The 22895-nt window shown below is 47.1% G+C and overlaps 1 protein-coding gene across 1 annotated transcript in view; it reads left to right on the forward strand.

Moving 5' to 3' along the window:
- MYO7A (myosin VIIA) overlaps positions 1-22763 on the forward strand; it is a 103970-nt gene extending 81207 nt beyond the window's left edge. The window contains exons 29-49 of the mRNA XM_075115515.1: positions 3039-3158; positions 3890-4063; positions 5294-5521; positions 7326-7496; positions 8458-8575; positions 8867-8993; positions 9099-9268; positions 9373-9563; positions 10085-10209; positions 11020-11177; positions 11640-11793; positions 11908-12063; positions 12493-12598; positions 15041-15154; positions 15735-15822; positions 16452-16558; positions 17432-17617; positions 18388-18579; positions 19629-19712; positions 20252-20371; positions 21105-22763. Coding sequence (XP_074971616.1) covers positions 3039-3158; positions 3890-4063; positions 5294-5521; positions 7326-7496; positions 8458-8575; positions 8867-8993; positions 9099-9268; positions 9373-9563; positions 10085-10209; positions 11020-11177; positions 11640-11793; positions 11908-12063; positions 12493-12598; positions 15041-15154; positions 15735-15822; positions 16452-16558; positions 17432-17617; positions 18388-18579; positions 19629-19712; positions 20252-20371; positions 21105-21194 — 2979 coding nt within the window. The 3' untranslated portion in view covers positions 21195-22763. The remainder of the gene's footprint in view (positions 1-3038; positions 3159-3889; positions 4064-5293; positions 5522-7325; positions 7497-8457; positions 8576-8866; positions 8994-9098; positions 9269-9372; positions 9564-10084; positions 10210-11019; positions 11178-11639; positions 11794-11907; positions 12064-12492; positions 12599-15040; positions 15155-15734; positions 15823-16451; positions 16559-17431; positions 17618-18387; positions 18580-19628; positions 19713-20251; positions 20372-21104) is intronic.
- The last annotated feature ends 132 nt before the right edge of the window (positions 22764-22895 follow it).

Consider the following 22895-nt stretch of genomic DNA (forward strand, 5'->3'; position numbering starts at 1 on the left):
TGCTACAAGTTGCCCCGCAGGTGTCATACTGAAAACATCCAACAGTCACATGAGAGATTACATGTAATGGATCTTCAGAAACACTGTGGAACAGCAGGACTGAAGTCAGTGGACGATGCTAAGTGGCTGCCAATTTTGAAAATCAGATTGTTCTTAAGGATATTCTTTTTCTCTGGGCAAAGTTTTGTTGCCTAGATTCAAAGTCTGCCTTCCAAAAGAGTTACATGCCTAGACTCTGACTGGACTGCTCAAGTTAATCCTGTGCCTAAGAGTTTGGCTGGCTCAGAGCAGAGGGCCCAGTACTGTCTTTGCTTTGCCATGATATAAGACCTCCTTCGTCACTTTTAGACCTTTGAATGTTGGAGCCTGGAACTGCTCCCAAGCCTGCTGGAGATAAAGATTTCCCATTAATTTCCATAGATATCAGATCAGGTACTGGTTCCTCAGCACTGAAAGAGCTGAAGTCAAGAATAGAAATCCTTCCTTCATCCTCAGGCCTTGCAAGTATGAAATCTAATACAGCAGACAAATCACTGGCAAAGTGGCAGAAAATTAAATTATGTATGGAAATGAGATCTGAAAGTATGTCACAGGATGTTGTGTGGACTTAAATCTTTAATAGTGAAAGATTATTTTAGGTGACTGAAACACTTCCTAGAAATAATTTATGGGTAGCTCTGGAGACTCAGACATAGAATCATATAACGGTTTGGGTTGGAAGGGACCTTCAGAGGCCATCTAGTCCAACCCCCCTGCCATGGTCAGGGACATCTTCAACTAGATGAGGTCGCTCATCCGTCCAGCCTGGCCTGGAATGTTTCCAGGGATGGGGCATCGACCACCTCTCTGGGCAACCTGGGCCAGGGTTTCACATGTACCTCACCCAGAGTTATGGTCCATGCTGAAATATGTGGCAACATTCGCAACAGCTTCGGAGAGGGTTTATACTAATTTTGCCCTTATTCATCACCCTTTTGCACCTTGGGCTTTTGGAGGTAATAGGCAGCCTGTGGTGACTGAAGCTCCTCGAGTATGAGTACAAACTACACTTGCAGCAACCCACACCAAGGTTACCTTTCAAGGCCCCAGTCTTGCAAACAGCAACACGCAAGCAGTGACCTGGGCAGTGTCTCAGAGTTCCTCTGAAGCCACTGTAGATATCCACAGGGACGTCATTGATACCTTCCAGCACACGATGTTATGTTTTGAGGTAAAGGATTCTCATGATGAGATGTTAACTCTGCCCACGAACCACATAAGTTTCCATCCAGACCTTCCATTCCTTTTTTGTTTGTAGTAAACAGAGGAATATTCAAAGTTTTCTTATTGAAGTTCAGTGAACTCTTCTGTTTCTAATCTACATGAACCCAGGCTACCTAGTCCAGTCTGTGCTGGGTTGGGAGACAAAATCCATGTCAGTGCCAGACCTTACTCTCGGATTCTTAATCTATTAGTACCATGTTTTCAGCAGTTAGTAGTCAGCCAAAATCTGATTTACTGTGACTTCACTGACTTAACCATGCAATAGCTACCATTGAATATATGATAGCCACGCGATGGTTGTCAGTCGGTTAGCTAGATGGCACTTTGTTAACCTCACGGTTTTTTTAGTTCATTTAGCAGTAATTATCCACCATTTTAATACAAGGAAAAGTATATAAGGGTGAATATCTCTTAGCATTACTTTCCTATGCTCTTTGATGCAGTGAATGCTGTATCAGACTCCTGGTTACTTTTCTCCTGAAACCTCTAGCCTATGACTTTAATAGTAGCAATATTACGGAAAAAAGATGAGGAGTTTCAGGAAATCTGTGCCTGGAAGTTGTTCCACAACCTTCAAAACTGTCAGTTAGAACTGAATATTTTGAGAAGGATTTAGCTGATAATGAGGCAGTCTTTGGTATGTTTTCCCGCTCCCAAATATGAAGGTCACGCTTTGGATTCCATTAGGCACCTTTATCGCATCATATGCTAAGCATGGGTCAAGACACATTAGCACTCCTGTTCTTTGTACTTTTCTTTCAATTAATAATGGACTTTGGTGGGAAGGTTCTGTCACAAGAAATAACAAACATACATAATTACATAGTTCATTATTAACAGCATAACTAAAACTACACTTCTACACGACATCAGCTGCTTGCAACCATTTGCAGCAGCTCCCATCCACATAACCTGTCTGTATTACCTACGTATTTCAGAGTATCTCTATAAGGTGCGATTGTCAGAGATATCTGACTCTCTACCCTTGTTATTTATGGACTGACAGTGTTGTAGAGCTGTCTGTGCTACTGAAGGAACAGCTGTGTGTTATCATTCAGAGAACTCTTCATGTATCTATGAAGTGTCTCTGAAAAATATTATTTACTATTAGTCTTAGATAGCTTTTTGGCCAAGATATTTATGTAATATTTTAAAGTGTATTATCTTTCGTATTGTGGAAGTTGCTGGATCTAATTTTCTCTACAGTATTGTGGTTGTATTTTTAACATACGGTGAAGTGCTTCAAGTTCTGGTTTAGGATCTTCTAAAATGCAGTTTAAAATCCGACTAAAGAAACATCTGTTTAATGTAATTGTGAAAGATCTTTTGTACTGGCAGCCAAGTGTTCTGAGTGGCATTTGCTTACAATTCCCCTGGTTCACTACTTATGTACCTTCTTCATTCACTCCCATCTTGTTGGCCAACACTCAATAACATTTTATAATACATCTTTAAAATGCAGAGATAGAAATCAGTGGCAGCAATAGCAGGAACAGAAAAGCTGCTGCACTGGCTTCGATTAAAGGTCTGATTAGGCCAGTATCTTATCTCCATCGAGGTCAGAAATGCACAGTATAAGAGCATGGCAAGGGTGCAGGCTGTTGTACTCTCTCTCAGCTTCCAGCAATGTGATGTGGGAGCATCCTGAGCCTGAGCGGTATCACTGCTGTTAGTCCCACAGAGCTTTTCTCGAATAAAACATTGTTTTTTAACCTTTGCAAATGCTTGGCCTCTAGAGCAGATGGTCTAACCAAAGTGTTCCCTGCTGCCAACAGTATTTAAGGAACTTTATCAATGGAGGGCCCCCGGGTTATGCTCCCTATTGCGAAGAGAGGCTGAGGCGGACGTTTGCCAACGGGACAAGGACACAGCCACCCAGCTGGCTGGAGCTGCAGGTACGAGCCCCTCCATCCCCTCCCCAGGCAGCTGGGGCTCAGGGTTTAAACCTTTCACTATCATGGGAAGCACATCTCTGACAGGACAGAAAGAAATATGACAAAATGCCTATTTGTCTCAAGAATTTCCAGGTATTTCCAAGATATTGCATTCCCTGTGCATTCTGGCTTTGCTCCAGAATATGTTGAAGGTCAATCCCTTTGGCAACATCAATATTTGTAAATTAAATGTGTTCAAGAGTGCTGTCGGGCATTGAGGCCAGCTGGCATGGAGCAAGCCCCCGTGTTTGCTAGGAAACTCGCTTCCAGATGAAGGTGACTGCAGGAAAACTGCCTACTGAGAATGGTCCCTGGGACTTGTTTGGGGATAGCCGTAGCTGGAACGGGCACAGTTTGTGCAATAATTGCTCATTTTTTATGCTGGTTTACTAGCACAGACAGCTGTGCTCCAGTGCCCAGGAGCATTCCCAGGCATGCTTGGATTTACTGTATTAGACACTTTGATGACGGAATGTATTAAATAAAAAATCTGGGACTTCCACACGCTTCCAGTGGTGGATCACACATTATCCTGTTAAGAAATATGTTATGATAGTATTGAAAAGCAGTCAGTCAGTGGAATCAGGAATTAGAAAGTGGTTACCACAGTTGGGTGGAAGAGTGTGTAGGTAAATAGTCTCGATGGGATTGAAATACACATGCCTTTATAGAGTATGACTTTAATCCATTAGGCAACCAAATCCAAGAAACCGATCATGCTGCCTGTCACATTTATGGATGGGACAACGAAAACCCTATTGACTGACTCTGCGACAACCGCCAAAGAGCTCTGTAATTCTTTGGCCGACAAAATCAGCCTGAAGGACCGATTTGGCTTTTCACTTTACATTGCACTTTTTGACAAGGTATGTCTTAAATTATGTTCCTGTCTAGCACTATAAAAGAAGAGGGAGGTTCTCCTTGCTGTCACATATCTTCCAGCAGGCAGAAGGACCTTGTGCTCTGAGCAAACAACCAGTTTCGAGGTCAGGAAAAAACATTTCTACAGTGCAGATGCCAGCATGATTTTTACAATAAGAGCAGTCGGACATTGGAGCAGAGTTACAGAGACACTATGAAATCTCCCTTCTTGGAGACATTCAGAATTTAACAGCAGAAGGCACAGAGCAACCTGATCAAAGATGGACCTGCTCTGACCAGTGGGCTGGACCATAAGCCTCCAGAAGTGGCTTTCCACCTACATTATTGTGTGATGCTATGCTTTTACTCTCAGTCAAGATACTTTGAGTCAAATTTCCAATAAAAAAAACAGCCTGGATTTTTACTCAAGGGAGCAACTACATTTAATTGGAAAGCTGAAACTAAACTTTCAAAATGAGCTAAAATCCAGACTGCCACACCTGCATTGGCATTTAACCTGATTTATTTAACCTAAAAACATACCTTTTTTTTTTCAGAAATTCCATAAAGATAAGGTGAGTGTAAATGAGAAGGGAAAACAGTCTTAGGGTAAAACTTCATCAGGTGAGACAGCAGCTGCAAGCCAACGAAACAGAATTATTCCTACAGCTGCTGTGTAAGAGGATGTAGTATATTCTCACCTCTGCATGGGGCCACCTCTGCCTTTGGGTGGCAAAGAAAATGGTTTATACTCTGTCTTCTTGGTCTTTTTTGAGGAGACATCCATCCAGGGATGTTCACTCCGAGGACACATAGTGCCTTAGAGCCTTGTGCCAGACCAGTGAGAAGACAGAGGTGATACATCTTCCGTAACAGGAGAGGCTGTATATTTTGGATTTGTCTGGTGCTGGGCATGGTTGGATCCAAGTCCATGACTTTGAAACAGGATGTTTCAAAGCACAGTATGAATAAACACTACTTTATAATGGGACCGTTGGCTTTGCTAATTCACACTGATGTTCTCTTTTCATTCTGGGTGGTAAACTGGGGCTCAGAACAAAACAGCACGCCCAGCTATGCTGTAGCCCTATTCAACCTTGGCTGGCTAGTAGAGATAGATGCTTTGATATATTTTGATTAGAAAGGAAGTCTGGGTGAGTGACCCAGAGATAGATATCTCTACCTAGATTAGATTTTAATTGGGTGAATGCCACATTTGCCTCCGCCCTGACCAGGTCTCCTCGCTGGGGAGCGGCAATGACCACGTGATGGATGCTGTGTCTCAGTGCGAGCAATATGCCAAAGAGCAGGGAGCGCAGGAGCGCAACGCGCCGTGGCGGCTCTTCTTCCGGAAGGAGATCTTCACTCCTTGGCACAACCCGAGTGAGGACAATGTGGCCACCAATCTCATTTACCAACAGATCGTGCGAGGGGTGAAGTTTGGGGAGTACCGATGTGACAAGGTAAGTGTCCTCAGCAACTACTGGTCTCACCAGGTTTCATCAAAGGGGATGAGAAATCTCCTTCACTGAACACCTGCTAGCTTGGGGATTATGATATTCACTTGGGAAAGAGGAGCTACATGAATCAGATCCTCTTGGCTGGGAAGAGATCAGACACTCCCATGAGCACTGTCTCCTGGTGAATTCTGGATGTGATAGTGAACAGTCACTTCAATCTGTCAGCCTCAGTATGGAGGGCCACAAGCACACTGTAACTAGATCACCCCATGCACTGGTGAGGCCCCACCTCGAGTGCTGTGTTCAGTTTTGGGCCCCTCGGGACAAGAAGGACCTGGAGGGGCTGGAGCGTGTCCAGAGAAGGGCAGCGGGGCTGGGGCAGGGTCTGGAGCACAAGTGTGCTGGGGGGCGGCTGGGGGAGCTGGGGGGGTTTAGCCTGGAGAAGAGGAGGCTGAGGGGAGCCCTTCTCGCTCTCTGCAGCTGCCTGAGAGGGGCTGGAGTGAGGGGGGGGCTGGTCTCTGCTCCCAAGTCACCAGTGACAGGGCGAGAGGGAACGGCCTCAAGCTGCGTCAGGGGAGGTTTAGGTTGGATGTGAGGGAAAATGTCTTCCCTGAAAGAGTGGTCAGGCCCTGGCACAGGCTGCCCAGAGAGGTGGGGGAGTCACCGTCCCTGGGGGGGTTCAAAAGAAGGGTAGACGTGGTGCATGAGGATACGGTTTAGTGGTAGACTTGGCAGTGGTAGGTTAGCAGTTGGACTCGGTGATCTTAAGGGTCTTTTCCAACCTTAATGATTCTATGATTCTATGATTCTATGATTCTATGATTAGGGGTACACAGCAGGATCCTGTTTGGTGAATCCTCCTAAGCCTGAGACATGAGAGATGCTTTTCAGGATACCCAACCCTCTGCTGTGAAATACAAACCAATAAAGCTGCCATATGCTGAAGGGACATTGGCAGCAGAAACCTATGCCTCTAGAGTCTCTAGGAGCTTACAGAATTATTCCAGTGTCACTGAAACGAGCATCTCAAGAGACATCAAAATCTCTGACGATCTCTGTCACATTTTGTTTTGCTTGTGTTTAAGATCATCCAGGTGTCGAAGATATCTCTCTTCCCCAACACCTAATCATTCTCCTGTGGTCCAGGAGAGTCCAGTCACCTTGGGAACCAAATCGCCTTTTCCCATCTATATTGCATTAACTGCAGCTCTTTTTTCTTATCAGAAGTCCTGCCCGTTCTTCCTCCCCTTCTCTTGCTCCTGAACTTATCAGCTCAGTAGCTCTATTATTTCACCCAAATGTGCTTGGGATGTAGCTGCACTGAAGGACATTTTACAGTTCTGCATTATGCACTGTTTGGGGGCTTCTGAAGTACAAGGAATGATGGATACATGCAGTTTTCAATCATTAAACCCTGTCTACCATAGCAAAACCACCCACTGTTGGCTGTAGGCATCAGAAGCAGACTGAACTGCAAGGAAAGAATTGGTCAAATATGTTTTTATGGTTGGACTCGATGATCTTAAAGGTCTTTCCCAGTCTAAATGATTCTATGTTCACATACAATACAGGGTTGCATGGTGCTGGTCACTGAATATGTTAACTTAATCACACCTTTAGTGGTCCATTTCCTGAACTTCAGATGTGCAAAAAGCACTGCTGAAGTTCTGCTGAAAGGAAGCATCCCCACACCAATCTGAAGCAGCAGCACCTCCAGGCTCCACAAGGAGCTCCTTCAGTGATGGAGGATGGACGTAGAGGCGATGGCCGGGTGACAGCATTAACTTGGCTTGTTTGGCTTCCACAGGAAGAAGATCTGGCAGAACTGGCTTCCCAGCAGTACTATGTGGACTATGGGTCAGAGATGGTACTGGAAAGGCTGCTGAATCTAATTCCATCCTACATCCCGGACAGAGAGATCACAGCTTCAAAAACAGTGGAAAAGTGGGCTCAGCTCATTATAGCTGCACATAAAAAGGTGGGGACAATAGATCACCTGGCAAGGACCAAGGTGTGCTTCAGTAGCTTCATTTTCCTTTTAAACATACATCAGACATCATAGCTTAGCTCTTAGCCTGGCCTGAAGATAAACCAAAGAGAAAGGGCAGGTTTTTTACCAACCGTGTTCAGCTTTACCACTGGCTTTGATGCAACAGAACTACTTTGACAGAAGACAACCTGCAGAGATTCACTGTGAGAAGCAAAAAGCTGCCTCTGGGGTCTCATTCCTGGTATACAGGATTGTGGTGTTATTGGTTGTATTACAGTGGTGGTTCGTGTCTCCAGGCAATGTCAGGACCTTATTGCGCCAGGCATTGTACAAAACCTCCCTGACTTCCATGAGAACATTTATGACACCCTTCCACAGCAACACCTCCCATAACTCATTACCCGTAACTCATCCAGGAATGAGAATTGGCATTAAATTAACAGCAGGAACCAGCTTCAGATTAAGACCCCTAAAATGCATCTCCATGTGTGTTAAGTCTCTCACCTCCCGTTACTGTCAATAGAGACCCAGGGATGTAATTTAGTTCGATCTTGCAGGTCGTCCATTAGCCTGTCGGCTACATAGAGCAGTCTCAGGTATATGAGGATCTCCTAAACAAAGCTAGATGCCTGTGCTTAAGGTCTTTTGAGGGTCTGCTTCCAGCTAAAGGACTGTCAAGCGGAAAGGTAACCGACCTTACGGAAACCCAAAGTCATCTGGATTATTCTCACCCAGACTAGTCACTTTAGATGCTTAGTCAACCTCAGAGTTGTCTTATTCCCTGAAGTGGGAACCAAAATTTTGCCAGGACTTTGGCCCTTAGTCTCATTGAGGACTAAATTAATATTAGTTCCAAGATCTTCAGATGACAAGAGTTGTTTTGTTTGCTCTCTCCCTGACTATAACTGGGTTTGTACTTCATGTTGGTTGTCATTTGCTTTGTCTGTAGGGAATTTATACTCAGAAGAGGGCAGACCCCAAAAAAGTCAAGGAAGAGGTAGTGGATTTTGCACGTTTCAAATGGCCTTTGCTGTTCTCTCGGTTTTATGAAGCCTTCAAATTCTCAGGTGAGTCAGTAGAGCACACCCCCAGAGTAGAGGACACACCAAAGAAAAAGGAAGGAGCGATAGGGACTCCACAGACAAGAAGACTTAATGGACCATCTACCTGGTCCTATAGATACATTATTTTTGGTGCATTCTGACTGGCAATGGCTTAAGCCATGAGTCTGTCACTACTTCTCTTACTAAAAATAATACTGAGTTTTTTGGTCATTGCACGCTACTTTGAAATGCTCACATTTTCTGTATCCTAATGGACGCTTCATGAAGTGATTGTATGTCTTGTCTTCAACCCAGGGCCAAGCCTGCCTAAAAATGATGTGATTGTAGCTGTCAACTGGACAGGGGTGTATTTTGTGGATGAACAGGAGCAGGTTCTCTTAGAGCTCTCTTTCCCAGAAATCACAGCCGTCTCAAGCAGCAGGTAAGACTTAGCTGGTGATCCCACCCTAAAAGAGTCTTTTTCCAGGCTTTGCCTCTTGACGCCATTATCCTTCCTATTTATGTCTCCTATAAAAACATGTCCCAGAGGGGGAAAGCTGCAAGGGCAGAGTTTCACCTTGGCCACCATTAAAGGCGATGAATACACTTTCACCTCCAACAATGCAGAGGATATCCGGGACCTGGTGGTGACCTTCCTTGAAGGGCTAAGGAAAAGATCCAAGTATGTGGTCACTCTCCAAGATAACCCAAACCCTGGTAAGTAAATGGCCCGGCCCAGTTGCAAACATATAGATAGAATAATTACTCCAAAGGGATTTGGAAAACAAAAAAAATCAAACTAATGGTTGTTCTTCTTGCAGTGGGAGAAGAATCTGGGTTCCTCAGCTTCCTCAAAGGAGACCTTATAGTTCTGGACCAGGACACAGGAGAGCACGTGATGAACTCGGGGTGGGCTAATGGGTTCAACGAACGAACCAAGCAGAAAGGGGATTTCCCAACTGATTCTGTCTACGTCTTGCCTACGGTGACCATGCCCCCGCTGGAGATCGTGGTAAGTTGTCTTACAGAATGCCACAATTTGATACAAAGCCCAAGGAGGTCAAAGCCTTTCTGAAGAGCTTAGATGTGGCCACAGTCTCCCTGACAATAAGGCAGGTACCAGGGTGCCTGAGAGGTGACAAGTTGTCCAAGACAGAAGTGTTCAAGCCTTTTCTCTGGTCCAAGCTTGTGACTTGGAATATCGATGAGTCCTGCTACACCCCTCTAGCTGGCCTGACTACTTGTAAGTGTATTTGGGGTTGGTGGGCACATTCGCATATGGAGCTGTAGGGCCGAAAGCACATTATCTTAATTAGGAAATGATCCACCCTATGGAAACTTTTGTTATTCCTTGCATTAGTGACTGAGAATGACACAGAGAAATGACAATTCCGGAGTTCTTACTGGCTATTAACTGCAATTAATAGGTTATTCTTACTCACTGTTCATTTTGTATCTGCTTCCTCCCTCTAAATACATCAGATATATATTATATCAAATATACCAGGTGACATATACCTTTTAATCCCACAGGCACTGGTCACGATGACTCCTGACCAACGACAAGATGTTATCAGAACTTCTCAGCTGGCAATCTCAGACAGTGAAGAGAGGGTGAAGCCATACACCTTGGAGGAATTTTCCTATGATTATTTTAGGTGATTTTTAAAAAACATCTTCAAAAATTGTAGAAGTAGGAAAACATCTCCAGGTAGCTTGGGAATCAGGAAATTTTTGGCTACTGGAAAAGACTCTAAATGTCCTTTTGTGTGACTTTGTACAGCTGCAACCTCCAATTTAGGTCACGGCATTTGAACTGTAGGTTTTCCGCAGACAAGGTTTTATGAAGGATTTCTTCAGATTGGCTCAGCACAGGTGTAACAGTGTGAAATTTAGTATTATGTGGGAGGCTGTGCTTAGTGGTCTGATATACCTTCTCTACAATCCCATACACAGCCTCAGACCCTATAGGCAGCAGCTGAATTAAGTGTGAATATTTTCATCTCAGCTCCAAAGATTTATGTGTGTACCACTGCTGACCAGACCAATCCCAAACCTCCCACTCCTGCTAAGATGGGCTGGCAATCCAAACAGGCAGACCAGATCCTCTGGGATGTCTTCACCCTGGTAGGCTTGTTCTGCTAGGCATTATTCTTTCGGTGTTGCTGCCCTGACCATCCATTGCCCTCATCCTTCCTCTTGTGTTTCTCTGGGGGTAGAGAGGTTGTTTTTGTGTCAGTACTTGCGTAAGGTCTGTAAGGGACTTTTCTGAGCCCTAGGAAAGTACAAATGGTTATCTTTGGGCAAAGCTGGAGCTGGATACTTGCTAAACTCTGAATTTCCATTTGGTGTAAGAGTTCATTATCCAGGTGTGTGAACAACCTTCACAGGTGAAACATTGGCTGCAAACTATCCCTTTTACCTTTGTAACCTTTCCATCTTTCCTTTTGCTTTACCTTTGCCACCAGGCCACCTCCCAAGCACACCCTGAGCCGGGTCATGATCACCAAGAGCCGCGGGAAGGACAAGCTGTGGTGTTACACCCGTGAGCCCATCAAACAGCCATTGCTGAAGAAGATCCTGGGCAGCGAGGAGCTGTCCCAAGAAGCCTGCATGGCCTTCATTGATATCCTTTCACTGTCAGGGGAAGCCATTTTCCTTTTGCTGTGTCTTACATGTTAATTCAGAAAACTGTGGCCTGTTCTCTTGCAGAATAGTTGTGATATGGCATGATGGTGAAGGCTGTCATTTGGTTTATGTTACTGCAGCTCCACCAGTGTCTGACATCAGCTGAACATGTGGTCTTTTACAGTGGTACCTGTACGTGTGATCAAGTAACACATGATCACACACAGCTTTCTTAAGTCTACACATCTTGACCCCAAAGCAATTCTTTCAACCTGAGATGATGCATGATAAAAGGAGAGAGCTTGCTGGGTATCTCCTAAAGCAATTTAAAGCATTTACCATACACTGTGCTGCTCCACCTAATTGCAACCACTTCTGTAGTCACATGTAGGATGTCTTTAATCACATCATCAACAGACGAGCTTCTCCAGACAACTGATCCTTGACTTCTACCTCCCACCGGTGCTGAAGTATATGGGTGACTACCCGTCCAAAAGGACCCGCTCAGTCAATGAGCTGACAGACCAAATATTTGAAGGTGCCTTGAAAGCTGAACCCCTGAAGGATGAAATCTACTGCCAGACGCTCAAGCAGCTCACAGACAACCACATCAAGTAACAATCGTTCATCCTCCTTGGCCCAAATGCCCTAGCCCGTGTCGGGCAAGCCACATCTGAAGAGTCTGTGCAGTGAGTGATTTTTTTCCTCCTGGGTCTCTTGTCATGTAGGTACAGTGAAGAGAAAGGCTGGGAGCTGTTGTGGTTGTGTACAGGCCTTTTTCCTCCAAGTAATATCCTCCTGCCCCATGTGCAGAGGTTCTTGCAGTCCAGGAAACATCACCCCTTGGCGGCAGACTGCATCCAGAGACTCCAGAAAGCCCTGAGGTACAGCACCAAAAGACCTCCTAGACCTGCCAGTGCCACAGCATCTAAATATGCATGAGAAAACATGAGTGGGAGATACTGGGGTGGTTGAGGGGACAGTGAAGGCTCACAGCTTCTCTCTGCATTCAACCAAGCAGAATGAAAGGGACATCAGGTGGAAAATGTCACTAGTAAACTGTCTGGGGAAAAAAAGAGATTAATTAAGTCAACTTCGTCCTGCCAGCTTCATTTAAGTCACTTACAGCTTAAGCAAATACATACTACCCATTACAATTTTTACTTCTTCTGTTTGGGAGGGGGGGAGCAGCAGAAACCTAATATTAAGAAAGTAGCTGAAGTTACTCATAAAAGAATATGTATAAAAGTAGAAGATTTAAACAAAGGATATTTGCTTTGATGTTGTGGCACTTGCCACCTCCTGTTCTGCAGGAATGGATCGAGGAAGTACCCACCTCATCTGGTAGAAGTGGAAGCCATTCAACACAAAACCACCCAAATTTTCCACAAGGTTTACTTCCCTGATGACACCGATGAGGTAAACATGGGAGAAGGGAGAACTTTCTGTCAGGATGTATGTTGATTTTCTTAGGAAAATCTCAGAAGAGTCTAATATTGGTTCTGATTCAGAAAAACTCAGCCTTCCCAGAAGACTGGACAAAAGCAGTGTAAGAAAAATCCATCCTTATCTACCCAGACCAGCTCAGGGGTTTGACTTACTGCAATTCACCTTATTCAAGACATGGGTGCTGTGCTGGTGTTCACTGGAGGCTTTATAGTATGACCCCAGAAAGATGGAAACTGGGTGGGTTCATCTCCATTCACTCTCAGTGGTTAACAAGCCTCAGGTATCAGATATCTGCGGCCTAGACCAACAGATATTGTCCACCCAACCATACCCAGCAGGGTACTGTGATGGGGTTCCCCAGGGGACTGGGCATACTATGGCAGCACTGGCAAGTAGGTAACTGAAATTATACCTTCTGACCTGAGGTGACACAGAAGTCATACCTGCATTCAGGGAACTCTCATTAAGCATCTTACACGCCAATATACAGCTAGTTACATTGATGCCAGAGCAGATATGCGTGTCACAGAATCACAGAGTCACAGAATCCCAAACTGGTGGGGTTGGAAGGGCCCTCTGGAGCTCACCCCGTCCCACCCCTGCTGGAGCAGGCACACCCAGAGCAGGGGCACAGGGCCGCGTCCAGGCGGGGGGTGAATGTCTCCAGGGAAGGGACCCCACAGCCTCTCTGGGCAGCCTGTGCCCCTGCTCTGGCACCCCCACAGCAAAGGGGTTTGTCCTCATGTTCAGGTGGAACTTCCCGTGTTCCAGCTTGTGCCCGTGGCCCCTTGGCCTGGCGTTGGGCACCTCTGAAAAGAGCCCGGCCCATCCTCCTGACATCCGCCCTTCAGATATTTATAGGCATTGATGAGACCCCCCCTCAGCCTTCTCTTCTCCAGGCTGAACAAGCCCAGGTCTCTCAGCCTTTCCTCACCAGGGAGATGCTCCAGCCCCTGATCACCTTGGCAGCTCTGCGCTGGACTTGCTCCAGCAGTTCCCTGCCCTTCTTGAACTGGGGGGCCCAGAACTGGACACAGCCCTGCAGATGTGGTCTCACTGGGGCAGAGCAGAGGGGGAGGAGAACCTCCCTCGCCCTGCTGGCCACACGCCTTTTCATGCACCCCAGGGCACCGCTGGCCCCCTTGTCCCCAAGGGCCCGGTGCTGGCTCAGGGTCACCCCGCTGCCCCCCAGCACCCCCAGGGCTTCTCAGCAGAGCCGCTCTCCAGTAGTTCATCCCCCAGCCTGTGCTGGTGCGGGGGGTTGTTCCTCCCCAGGAGTGTCCTGGGGTTGTTCCCCAGGAGTGTCCTTGCAGATACTCCTGTCTCATGCTAGTGATTAGCCTTCCTCTGAGGATCACATCACTCTTTTCCCTCATGCCCTTGGGCACAACTAAATTCCTGTATTTCCAAGTGGGTTTATGTGTAAAGCAGTGCACACCTATGGAAGGAGAAGGATGATTTCACTCCAGCAGCTGTGCATGCCCTTGTTTATCTGTAATGGGGAGCTGAGAGAACTGCTGGGATTTCTCAGCAATAAGCAAGGCACTGCTTTATACACATGCAGCTGTGTGACAAGCCAGTAGAAGGAGCCAGTGGAAACTTCTGCACTTTGATGGGTTTGCTGTGATCCTTTTGGCCATGGCAGTCACACAGGTGGGCCAGCAGAGGAGCCTCACCCTCGCACAACATGCTTCTGCACCAAAGGGCTGCTGAACACCAGCAGCACTGTGCTCTAGGCCGGACGCTCATGGGATATGGTATGGTATATAGGTCCTGGTGGTTTGGTGGTTCAGGCTAACACAGTCATGCATGTGGTGGTCAGAAGCTTAAATTCCTTAAACTCCTATGAACTGAATATCTTTAAGTGGACAGAGCAAAACTGAGGTAGTGTAAGTGCTGAGCACAGCTCAAAAGGCAAAACGGGTTGGGACCTACATGCAGGTGAGACAGTCCTTTAGATATCCCATCGCATGTAAAGCATATCCCCTCTCTTCAGCTATCCAGAAGTCAGGCATTTGGTCTAGCCTGGCATCTGATTTCCTCACCATTAGTGGAGAGACAGTTGGGACAAATCAGCCTGGAGGTATCTTTCTCTCTCCCCTTGCCCTAGAAGAATAGCTCTGAGACCTAACTGTTCGATCAGAAAAATCTCTCGCGTTGTCTGGAGAGCCCCGGATAAGCCAGCACAGGATATAGATAGAGCATCACAAAGCGTAACAGTATAGAAGTAGCATGGCTGAGCTTCTACAAACGTCCCTTCCCATGCCCAGAGCCACAATCGACAATGTCACTGATTTCATTGGTTGTGGGCACATAAATCCCTTCTTGTGTCTGAGCCTAGAGTGCCACAAAGAGTATAAAGTGCAAATTAACCTTGAGGTAGCAGTGGTGAGGATCCTTCTTTCTTTGTAGGCATTTGAGGTGGAGTCCAGCACGAAAGCCAAGGACTTCTGCCAGAACATCTCCAACAGGCTGCTCCTAAAGTCCTCTGAGGGCTTTAGCCTCTTCGTCAAAATCTCCGACAAGGTGAGTAACGCACCCAGAATCGGGGTAGCCCCAAGGCAGTCAGGGTGACCCACCTGCCAGTGGGTACACATTGGTGGAACCAGAGCTATCTGCACCCTCACAGGTGAGAAGCATTTCTCTGCAAGCAGTGTGGTGCTTCTAAGTCAGATCCAGCCTGTTACAGGTGAGATTTGCAGTCCCACAGCCCTGACCTAATCATCCCGAAGGGCTTAAAACACAGACAGGCAAAGCTCTTCTAGCCTGTTGTGAGTCAGGTTTGTAAGAAAGGACTAAGAAAAACGTGCATCTTAAAGCTGCCTCAGGCAACTGGGCAAAATCTGTGGAGATAGTCATCGTGAAGGGAAATTAATTGCTCTGGCGAAACAGGAAGCTGCAGTTAAGGAGTAATGGATGAAATTAGAGACAGAGCCTGCAGCAAGGTGCTGGTAGTGGCTGTCTCACGTCAGCAGTTTGTAACACACCAGTGTAACTGGGTCAAAGCAGTGAGCAACAACTACAGGAGACGGGGCAATGGCCAACCCTGCCTGTGGCCTCTTGCCACTTGCTCAGCCTTTGTAACTATGTGCTGTGTCCCCCCCAGGTCATCAGTGTGCCCGAGGGAGATTTCTTTTTTGATTTTGTGAGACACCTGACGGACTGGATAAAGAAAGCAAGACCAACAAAAGATGGTAACAGTGACTTTTCTCCGTTGTGGGTCACAGAGAGCCCTCCTAGAGCTCTCCAGCCCTTTCAAACAAGATTTATCTCACAGTCTGCCCTGTCTGTTGGGCCACGCTGCTGTGGTTGTGCTCTCTGCACCAGCCCTGGGGACAGCACCCAGGAGATGATCTGTCCAGGAGCAGCAAGACCTCTGCTCTAGGGCTAGACCTAACCCCTACAAGGAGCTTCTGCTGATGGGCAGTTCTCCAGGGCCAGCCTGTGGGAAGGTTTCAGTGGTGGGATTCATCTCACCTTGCTGTCCATGACCACAGCAGAGCTGGCTGCAGCTCTGCTGAATGTATCTGTGGTTGCAGGACACGGGTGCCTCCAGCGTGCAGTTCCTCTGCCCTGCATTAGACATGAGCATTACCATGGAAGTACAGTTGTTCCAATGAATCCAGACACTCTTTCCATTTTATTAAAGCTTTGCAAGGGAAAGATGTGGTTTTCCCTGCAAGGTCAGAGTCTTGCCAGTGCCCCTGTCCCTGCAGGTTGTGGCCACAGACGGGCACCGCTGGCTTGCAGGGACAGCGATTGATTGCCAGCTGATGCCCACAGCATTGCTTTTACATATCTGCTCTCTGCTTCCTTTGCACAGGTATAGTGCCTTCCCTCACCTACCAAGTGTTCTTCATGAAGAAGCTGTGGACCAACACAACACCTGGAAAGGACTCGATGGCAGACTCAATCTTCCACTATTACCAGGTACTCTGGGACACTGCAATAGCAGTGGAGACTTGGGAAGGATTAGGAATGGTTTAGAAAGACCTTGTCCATCTGGGGATGGATGAAGGCTTGCATTAAATGAAAAGAAGTCCTGCCTTAGCGCACTACAAAGAACGCTGTTGGGTTTCACGTCAAGGAGCAGCCTTCATGCACTTTAAGGTAGCCAGCTCAGCTGGGATTTGGGCCAGCAGTTCTTGGGTGAACAGCAAGAAATGGGAGAGGCTGAATTCAGAAGCATCCTGAGGGTTTTCAGCCCCCTACATTCATGCACATGAGCTGTGATGGTCCCAGCAGTCAGGTAAGAAGTTAACAGCTCTTCTGCTCTTGTTTCTTCTGGGATGGAAGAGACACCTTCACATCCCAAAGCTCTCTTTCATGCACACATACACTGCCTGTGTTCTTGCCTGGATAAAGTGGTTATCCCAATATGGCTGTACCCCTTAATGCTTGAGTCAGTCACCTGACACGTTTTCAGACATTTTTGGTAATGAGGGAATAGACTTTTAAAATTACAAAAAAAAGCAATTCCAAGTGGCCATTACCAGGGGTGGATTTCCTGGAACAAGGGAGGATGAACAAGACTGTAGGCTCACACACCTGATAGCTAACATAGGGACCTCCCTGTTCCGTGTAGCAGGAGACTGTTTTAGACCAGAGGCAGTCTTTAAACATCTAGTGTGGTCTCAGGTGAGCAGCTGCTTCTCCACTACACGCAACACAGCTACTACGAGTGTTACCAGGGCACAACCTCTTAACCAGGGCCTGGAGACCTCCGCAAACTCCACTTAACATCTGAGGATGAAGGTCTGTGGTCATCCCCTCTATCTCTGAATTGTTCTTCCCTCCATGCAGGAGTTACCAAAGTACCTGCGCGGCTACCACAAGTGCACACGGGAAGAGGTCCTGCAGCTGGCAGCTCTCATCTACCGGGTGAAGTTTGAGGATGACAAGTCCTATTTCCCCAGCATCCCCAAACTCCTGAAGGAGCTGGTGCCTCAGGACCTCATCCGGCAGCTGTCTCCAGATGACTGGAAAAGGGTAAAAACAGAAGCTTGAGTCATATGCCAGGCCTAGCTGGGGAAGCCCACCCTCTCAGGTGACTTGTCTGACATCCAGCATCAAAGCAGTGCTGCCAGAATGAGTGACCCATGGTACCTCTTGAGCCTTAGCAGAGCTGCAGCCTCCCCAACATCACCAGGAGGAGGAATTGCACATGTGTGTTCATACGCGCATGCCTTGCAGTGGATTTTGTTTGGGCTGCACGTGCTGGCTGTGGCTGTAGTGGTGGATGCAGCTCCATAAGGACAAATGTTGGGAGACAGTCTCACGTAAAGGTCTGTTGTTTAAGGCAGACGACTGAGCAGAGGGGTAAGTCTCCCTGCTTTGCACAGGGAGAGCTGTGGCAGAGGTTCAGGCAGGTCAAGAGACATGAAATAGCATAGGTGCCTCTCTGACAAGAAGTAATCTTCTAAGTCCTTTCTGCTCATGGGACTTGAACTCAGCCGTGTGCCTAACCAACGAGCTATCATCTTCGCTGGGCTGAATGTCTCTCATTCTCCTCTGCTGCATAAATTGGAGGATCAAAACTTATAACCCCTTTAATGGGGTCACCAGCACAGCTCATATAAGGAAGAAGGACCTGCCCTGGTTCCAGGCCCTGCTCCAGTGACCACCCAGCACTTTTGTGAAGTGTTCATTAGAGCAGAGACTACAACCAACCATCTTTGTGAGACTGATGCTCCTTCCCTGCAAAAATCCCTGGTGCTAGGTAGTGCAACCCTCTAGCTCTGTTTTGTTCTCTGTTGCAGTCCATCGTGGCATACTACAATAAGCACGCAGGCAAAACAAGAGAAGACGCCAAGCTTGCCTTCCTAAAGATTATTTTCAAGTGGCCTACGTTTGGATCAGCATTCTTTGAAGTGAAGGTACCTGCCCTGCTTGGGGGTTCTCTGTCAGCTTTGAGCCAAGGTCAGGAGCCCTGTAACACAGAGAGGTTCCAGGTAGGCATGGTTGTCCCAGTGTCTGGATCAGACTGGGACAACCCTGATGAGGCAGGGAAAGGGTGTGACACTGTCCATCACTAAAGGGCCGATACATTCATTTATTACTGCCTTGCACCTTTACACAGACAGAGGAATTGTAGAGCTTCAGCATATCTCAGTCATTGAGACTATCCTGGTAGCTGTGCTGCTGAAGAGCCAAAGAGCCAATCTCTTTGCCATGGGAAACGTGCAGTTTTCCAAGGGACATGTCCGCATGTACCACGAACCAAATTCAGACCACCCACCACGGAGCCAGGCTCCTATCAAAGACAGTAGAGGCCAGTAGTCATGAAGTCTGTCCCAGTACTCTGGACAGTTTATTGCAACTCCTTCTTCTCAATGACCACACGGTGAGCCTGGGCTAGAAACGAGTTGCTGAAATTATTCATCAGTTCCTTGAACCTGGGCACTCCATCTTCTGTCATGTCCACCTCAGACGGCATAAGGGATCTGATTATATCCTGTGATTTACTCACCAAAAGTGACTTCTTAGCCAAGAAATCTGTGGCAGGGCCAGGAGATGAGCCCCCCATCCCCTGAGCCCTACTTCATCAATGGAACAAATTGAAGGTCCTCATGGCACAGGGCTGGGAGAAGGGGTTATCAGCAGGAACAAAACTGAATGTCAAGGTCAGAAGGGGACAGAGCAATATAGTCTTGGCCTGGAGGTCCACAGCAGCAGGCATGAGGTGGAGCAGAGGGATTGGAAGGGAAAGGAGAAGTTTGGGCTTTGCCAGTCTATCACAGCTCTTCCATACTAATGGCAAGGAACTTCATGCTGTCAGCAACTCACCCACTGGTTATCATGCGTTTAGGAGATCTGTGCTTAACTAGACAGCTCTGACTATTGGTGATACCTTAATGAGCTCTATGCTTATCTTTAGAGGATAAACTGGGTAGCAGTTAATGGGCCAGGAAATGCTGGCAGGAAAAGACATGGAGAGAGGAAATAGGAAGAAATCTGATTTTGCATGACACCTTCCCTAACCAGTTCTCATCTCCAACAGCAAACTACAGAGCCAAATTATCCGGAAATCCTTCTAATTGCCATCAATAAGCATGGAGTCAGCCTCATTGATCCCAAAACCAAGGTAAGCAAAACTGAGTTCTTCACCAGATGTTCCTGATCCCACTCCCCAACCCCTCACAGAGGTCATCCCAGAGACTGTGTTGTTCAGAACTTTAGGGGTTCTCATTAAACCTAGTTAGAAAGTCTGGATAGCCAGGAAAGTTTCTGGAGGCAGAAATTCCCTGTTGCACAGTACCAGCCCAGCTTTTTTCAAGAGGAGATGGACGGGGAGCATCAGCTGTTAGGGGCCTGTAACTGGAGGACACACATACTCCTTCCTTAATCCTTTCGCCATATTAGGACAGGAGCCGGATTAAATATCATACCAGTTACTTCTACCAGCCACATGGTGGTTTTAGTACAACAGTCTTCCACAAGCACAGGAGGATCCAAAGTCTTGCATCTCTCTGCCGTTACCATGAGGCCATCGTACAGTGTCATTTCAGTAGACATCTTTGGTCTGCTTTGATGGAAAATGAACAAGGACATGAGAGGTCCCCACAGCCCTTCATGAAAGTTGAGGCGCTCGCGTGTTGAGTGTCAGTCTTGTGTTCCCACCAGGATATTCTCATCACTCACCCCTTCACCAAGATCTCAAACTGGAGCAGCGGCAACACGTACTTCCATATAACCATTGGCAACCTGGTGAGAGGAAGCAAGCTGCTCTGCGAGACCTCCCTGGTAAGGAGTGTTAAAGATTATTGGGCATAGTTAAATGAAATCCTGACTTTGGCAGGCAAAATTAAATGCTTCCATCAGATTGTGTCTCAGGGGATTCTCTGGGCTGAAAGTGATCTCTTAGAAGACCCCTCAATATGTTTTTTCCTTCTGGATTTCCCATGGCTCTGCTCAACTGGCCCACCATCCAACTTACACGCAAGCCTGCAGTGCCTGGGATGTTGCCATCTCAGGAGTATGAGGGACTGCTCCCTGTCACTGGACTGGAAAGCATATTGAAGCAGCTATGGGCTCAGGCAGTGCTCTTGAGCCCTTTTACCAAGATCCTTTGCCCAGCTTGTCTCTAGTAACAGTCACAGCAATAAACCTCCTCCTAGACTAGCTTAAACCTGAAGCAGGAAGGATAAGAACTCCTGCTGGATTAAATGTTATTATTTTGAGGCACTCAGGATTTTGTTGGCCATTTGAAAATCCAGGTCCCGTCTAAAGTTCCGTACATCCTTACCCTCAACATCATCCTGGGATGGTGAGTTCCTCCATCTCAACACTGCAAATTATGTTTGGACTGTGTTCCTTGTGGTGGTGTCATTTCACCCAAGGAGAATGGTAGAACAGGTCAAAATGTACCTGAAAAACTTGAAAGTCAACAAATAGTAGCCATAGTGTTCAGGAGGCACGAGCCAGAGACTGGTAACTGTGCTCTAAAGGCAGGTAACATCTTCTCTGTCCTCCTCAGGGGTACAAGATGGATGATCTTTTGACCTCGTACATCAGCCAGATGCTAACAGCCATGAGCAAACAGAGGAGTGCAAAGGGTAGCAAGTGAACTGCAAGAAGCCACTGGCAGGTGGCCATGGAGCTAATTCACCAGCTGAGGCCTGTGGGATACCCATGCAGCTGGGGGACAACCTTTGCCTCCCAGATGTGGAAGATGAGCCGAACACCATCAGGGAGTTCGCTGGACTCTGACCTTGAGGGCTCAAATCCCACCTCCCCTTCCAGCGAAGATGACTATCTCTGACCTCCCATTGTCCTTCCCTACCCTGCACCCTGACTCCATCTTACACCTCAAAGATTTCCAGGGGACACCACCACTCTCAGACAGTGACTGAGCAAAGACACTCCACAGGAGGTTTGCCTGAACCCTGATGGTTGGCATCACAAAGGCTCTTGGAAGAGGATTTGTGTGTGTGTGTGTGTGTGTGTGGCTTGTTTTGATTTGGTTTGGTTTTTTCTTAAGTAAGAGAGAGCTATCGGGATGCTAACAGCTTTTGGTGAAGTTATGGGCTTTTCGGGTCTGAAGAGGAGTAACGGAGCCCTGGCCCACTCTGGAAAGCTATCCAGCGAACACTGCAGGGCTTATTTTTTGACATTACAAAAGAATACACTGTGTTCTTAAGGACAGACAGAAAAAGCAGGCTGGGAGGAGCACACTTGAACTAGGAATCAGAATACACAAACTACTGATCGAACAGGCTAGAGTACTAAAGTGCTGTCCGTGCAATGCTGGAAATATTTAAAGAACAAATTTTAAAGTTTTGTTTCTTCTTCTATTTATTTTTTAAAATATTAAAAAGGAAAAAAAAAATCCTGCATTTCGTGCCGGTATCTGGATGCTGACTCGGGGCTGAGGGCGACCTGCAGGACAATCCCTCGCCCAGGGATTCCCCCAGAGCTGTGATTGCCGGAGGCTGAGTAAGGCATGTCTTTCCCAACTTATGGTCTCAGCTGGAAGTGAAGCTTGGAAGATGAATTATCTCCTTTTGCCCCTGGTGTCCAGGCAAATTAACACTGGGAGGATCATTACTTCAAGCGTCAGTATGGATGTAGGGGTTTTGGAGTCCCCATGCTTGGAAGACTGAGGCCAAGCCTGTGCTCACAGAGCTGTGATTCAAACAGGGACTTGGCCGTCAGGGTTGGAAACAGCTAATGATTTTATTGTGCTTTTGTGTGTTGCTGTATGAAACGGTTCTTTACTAGTCCTAGCTGGACCCGATCCACTTACAGAGAGGGCAGGCCCTTGATTTCAGTGGGCTTTTCTCCATCTTTTTTTGACTGTATTAATCTGTTGGCTGGTTGTCCTGTCTTCTATCCGACACCACCCAGTGTGGACCAGCCTGCTTTGGAGCAGAGATGGGACCTGCCAGCAAGAGGAGGCTGAAGCCATGTTGTGTCTGGGGGGATGCAGGAGAAGGAGCCTGGGGTGCCTTTCCAAAATCCAGGCTTCAAAGGAGCATGTGCCTGGGGTGTGTGGCAACAGGAGGGGCCAGAATTGTCCACCAAGACCTGGTGCTGGCGTCACTAACACTGAGTGTATCTCAGTAGGTGTGAGAGACCTCTCTTGGTCCTGTGCACTGGGCTGAGTTTGGCTGCTTTCATAAAAGTCCATATTGTAGGATGTTGTATGTTGTTCTGTTAAGCTCAGCTGGGCTTGGTCACCCAACACCATGGCATGCCAGGAAGAGTCGGCAGCACTGCCTACCAGACCTCAAGGACCATGACATCTGACTGGGCTGCAGCAGTGACT

The sequence above is a fragment of the Phalacrocorax aristotelis genome, chromosome 1 (assembly GCF_949628215.1).
Source record: "Phalacrocorax aristotelis chromosome 1, bGulAri2.1, whole genome shotgun sequence".
Lineage (NCBI taxonomy): Eukaryota > Metazoa > Chordata > Aves > Suliformes > Phalacrocoracidae > Phalacrocorax > Phalacrocorax aristotelis.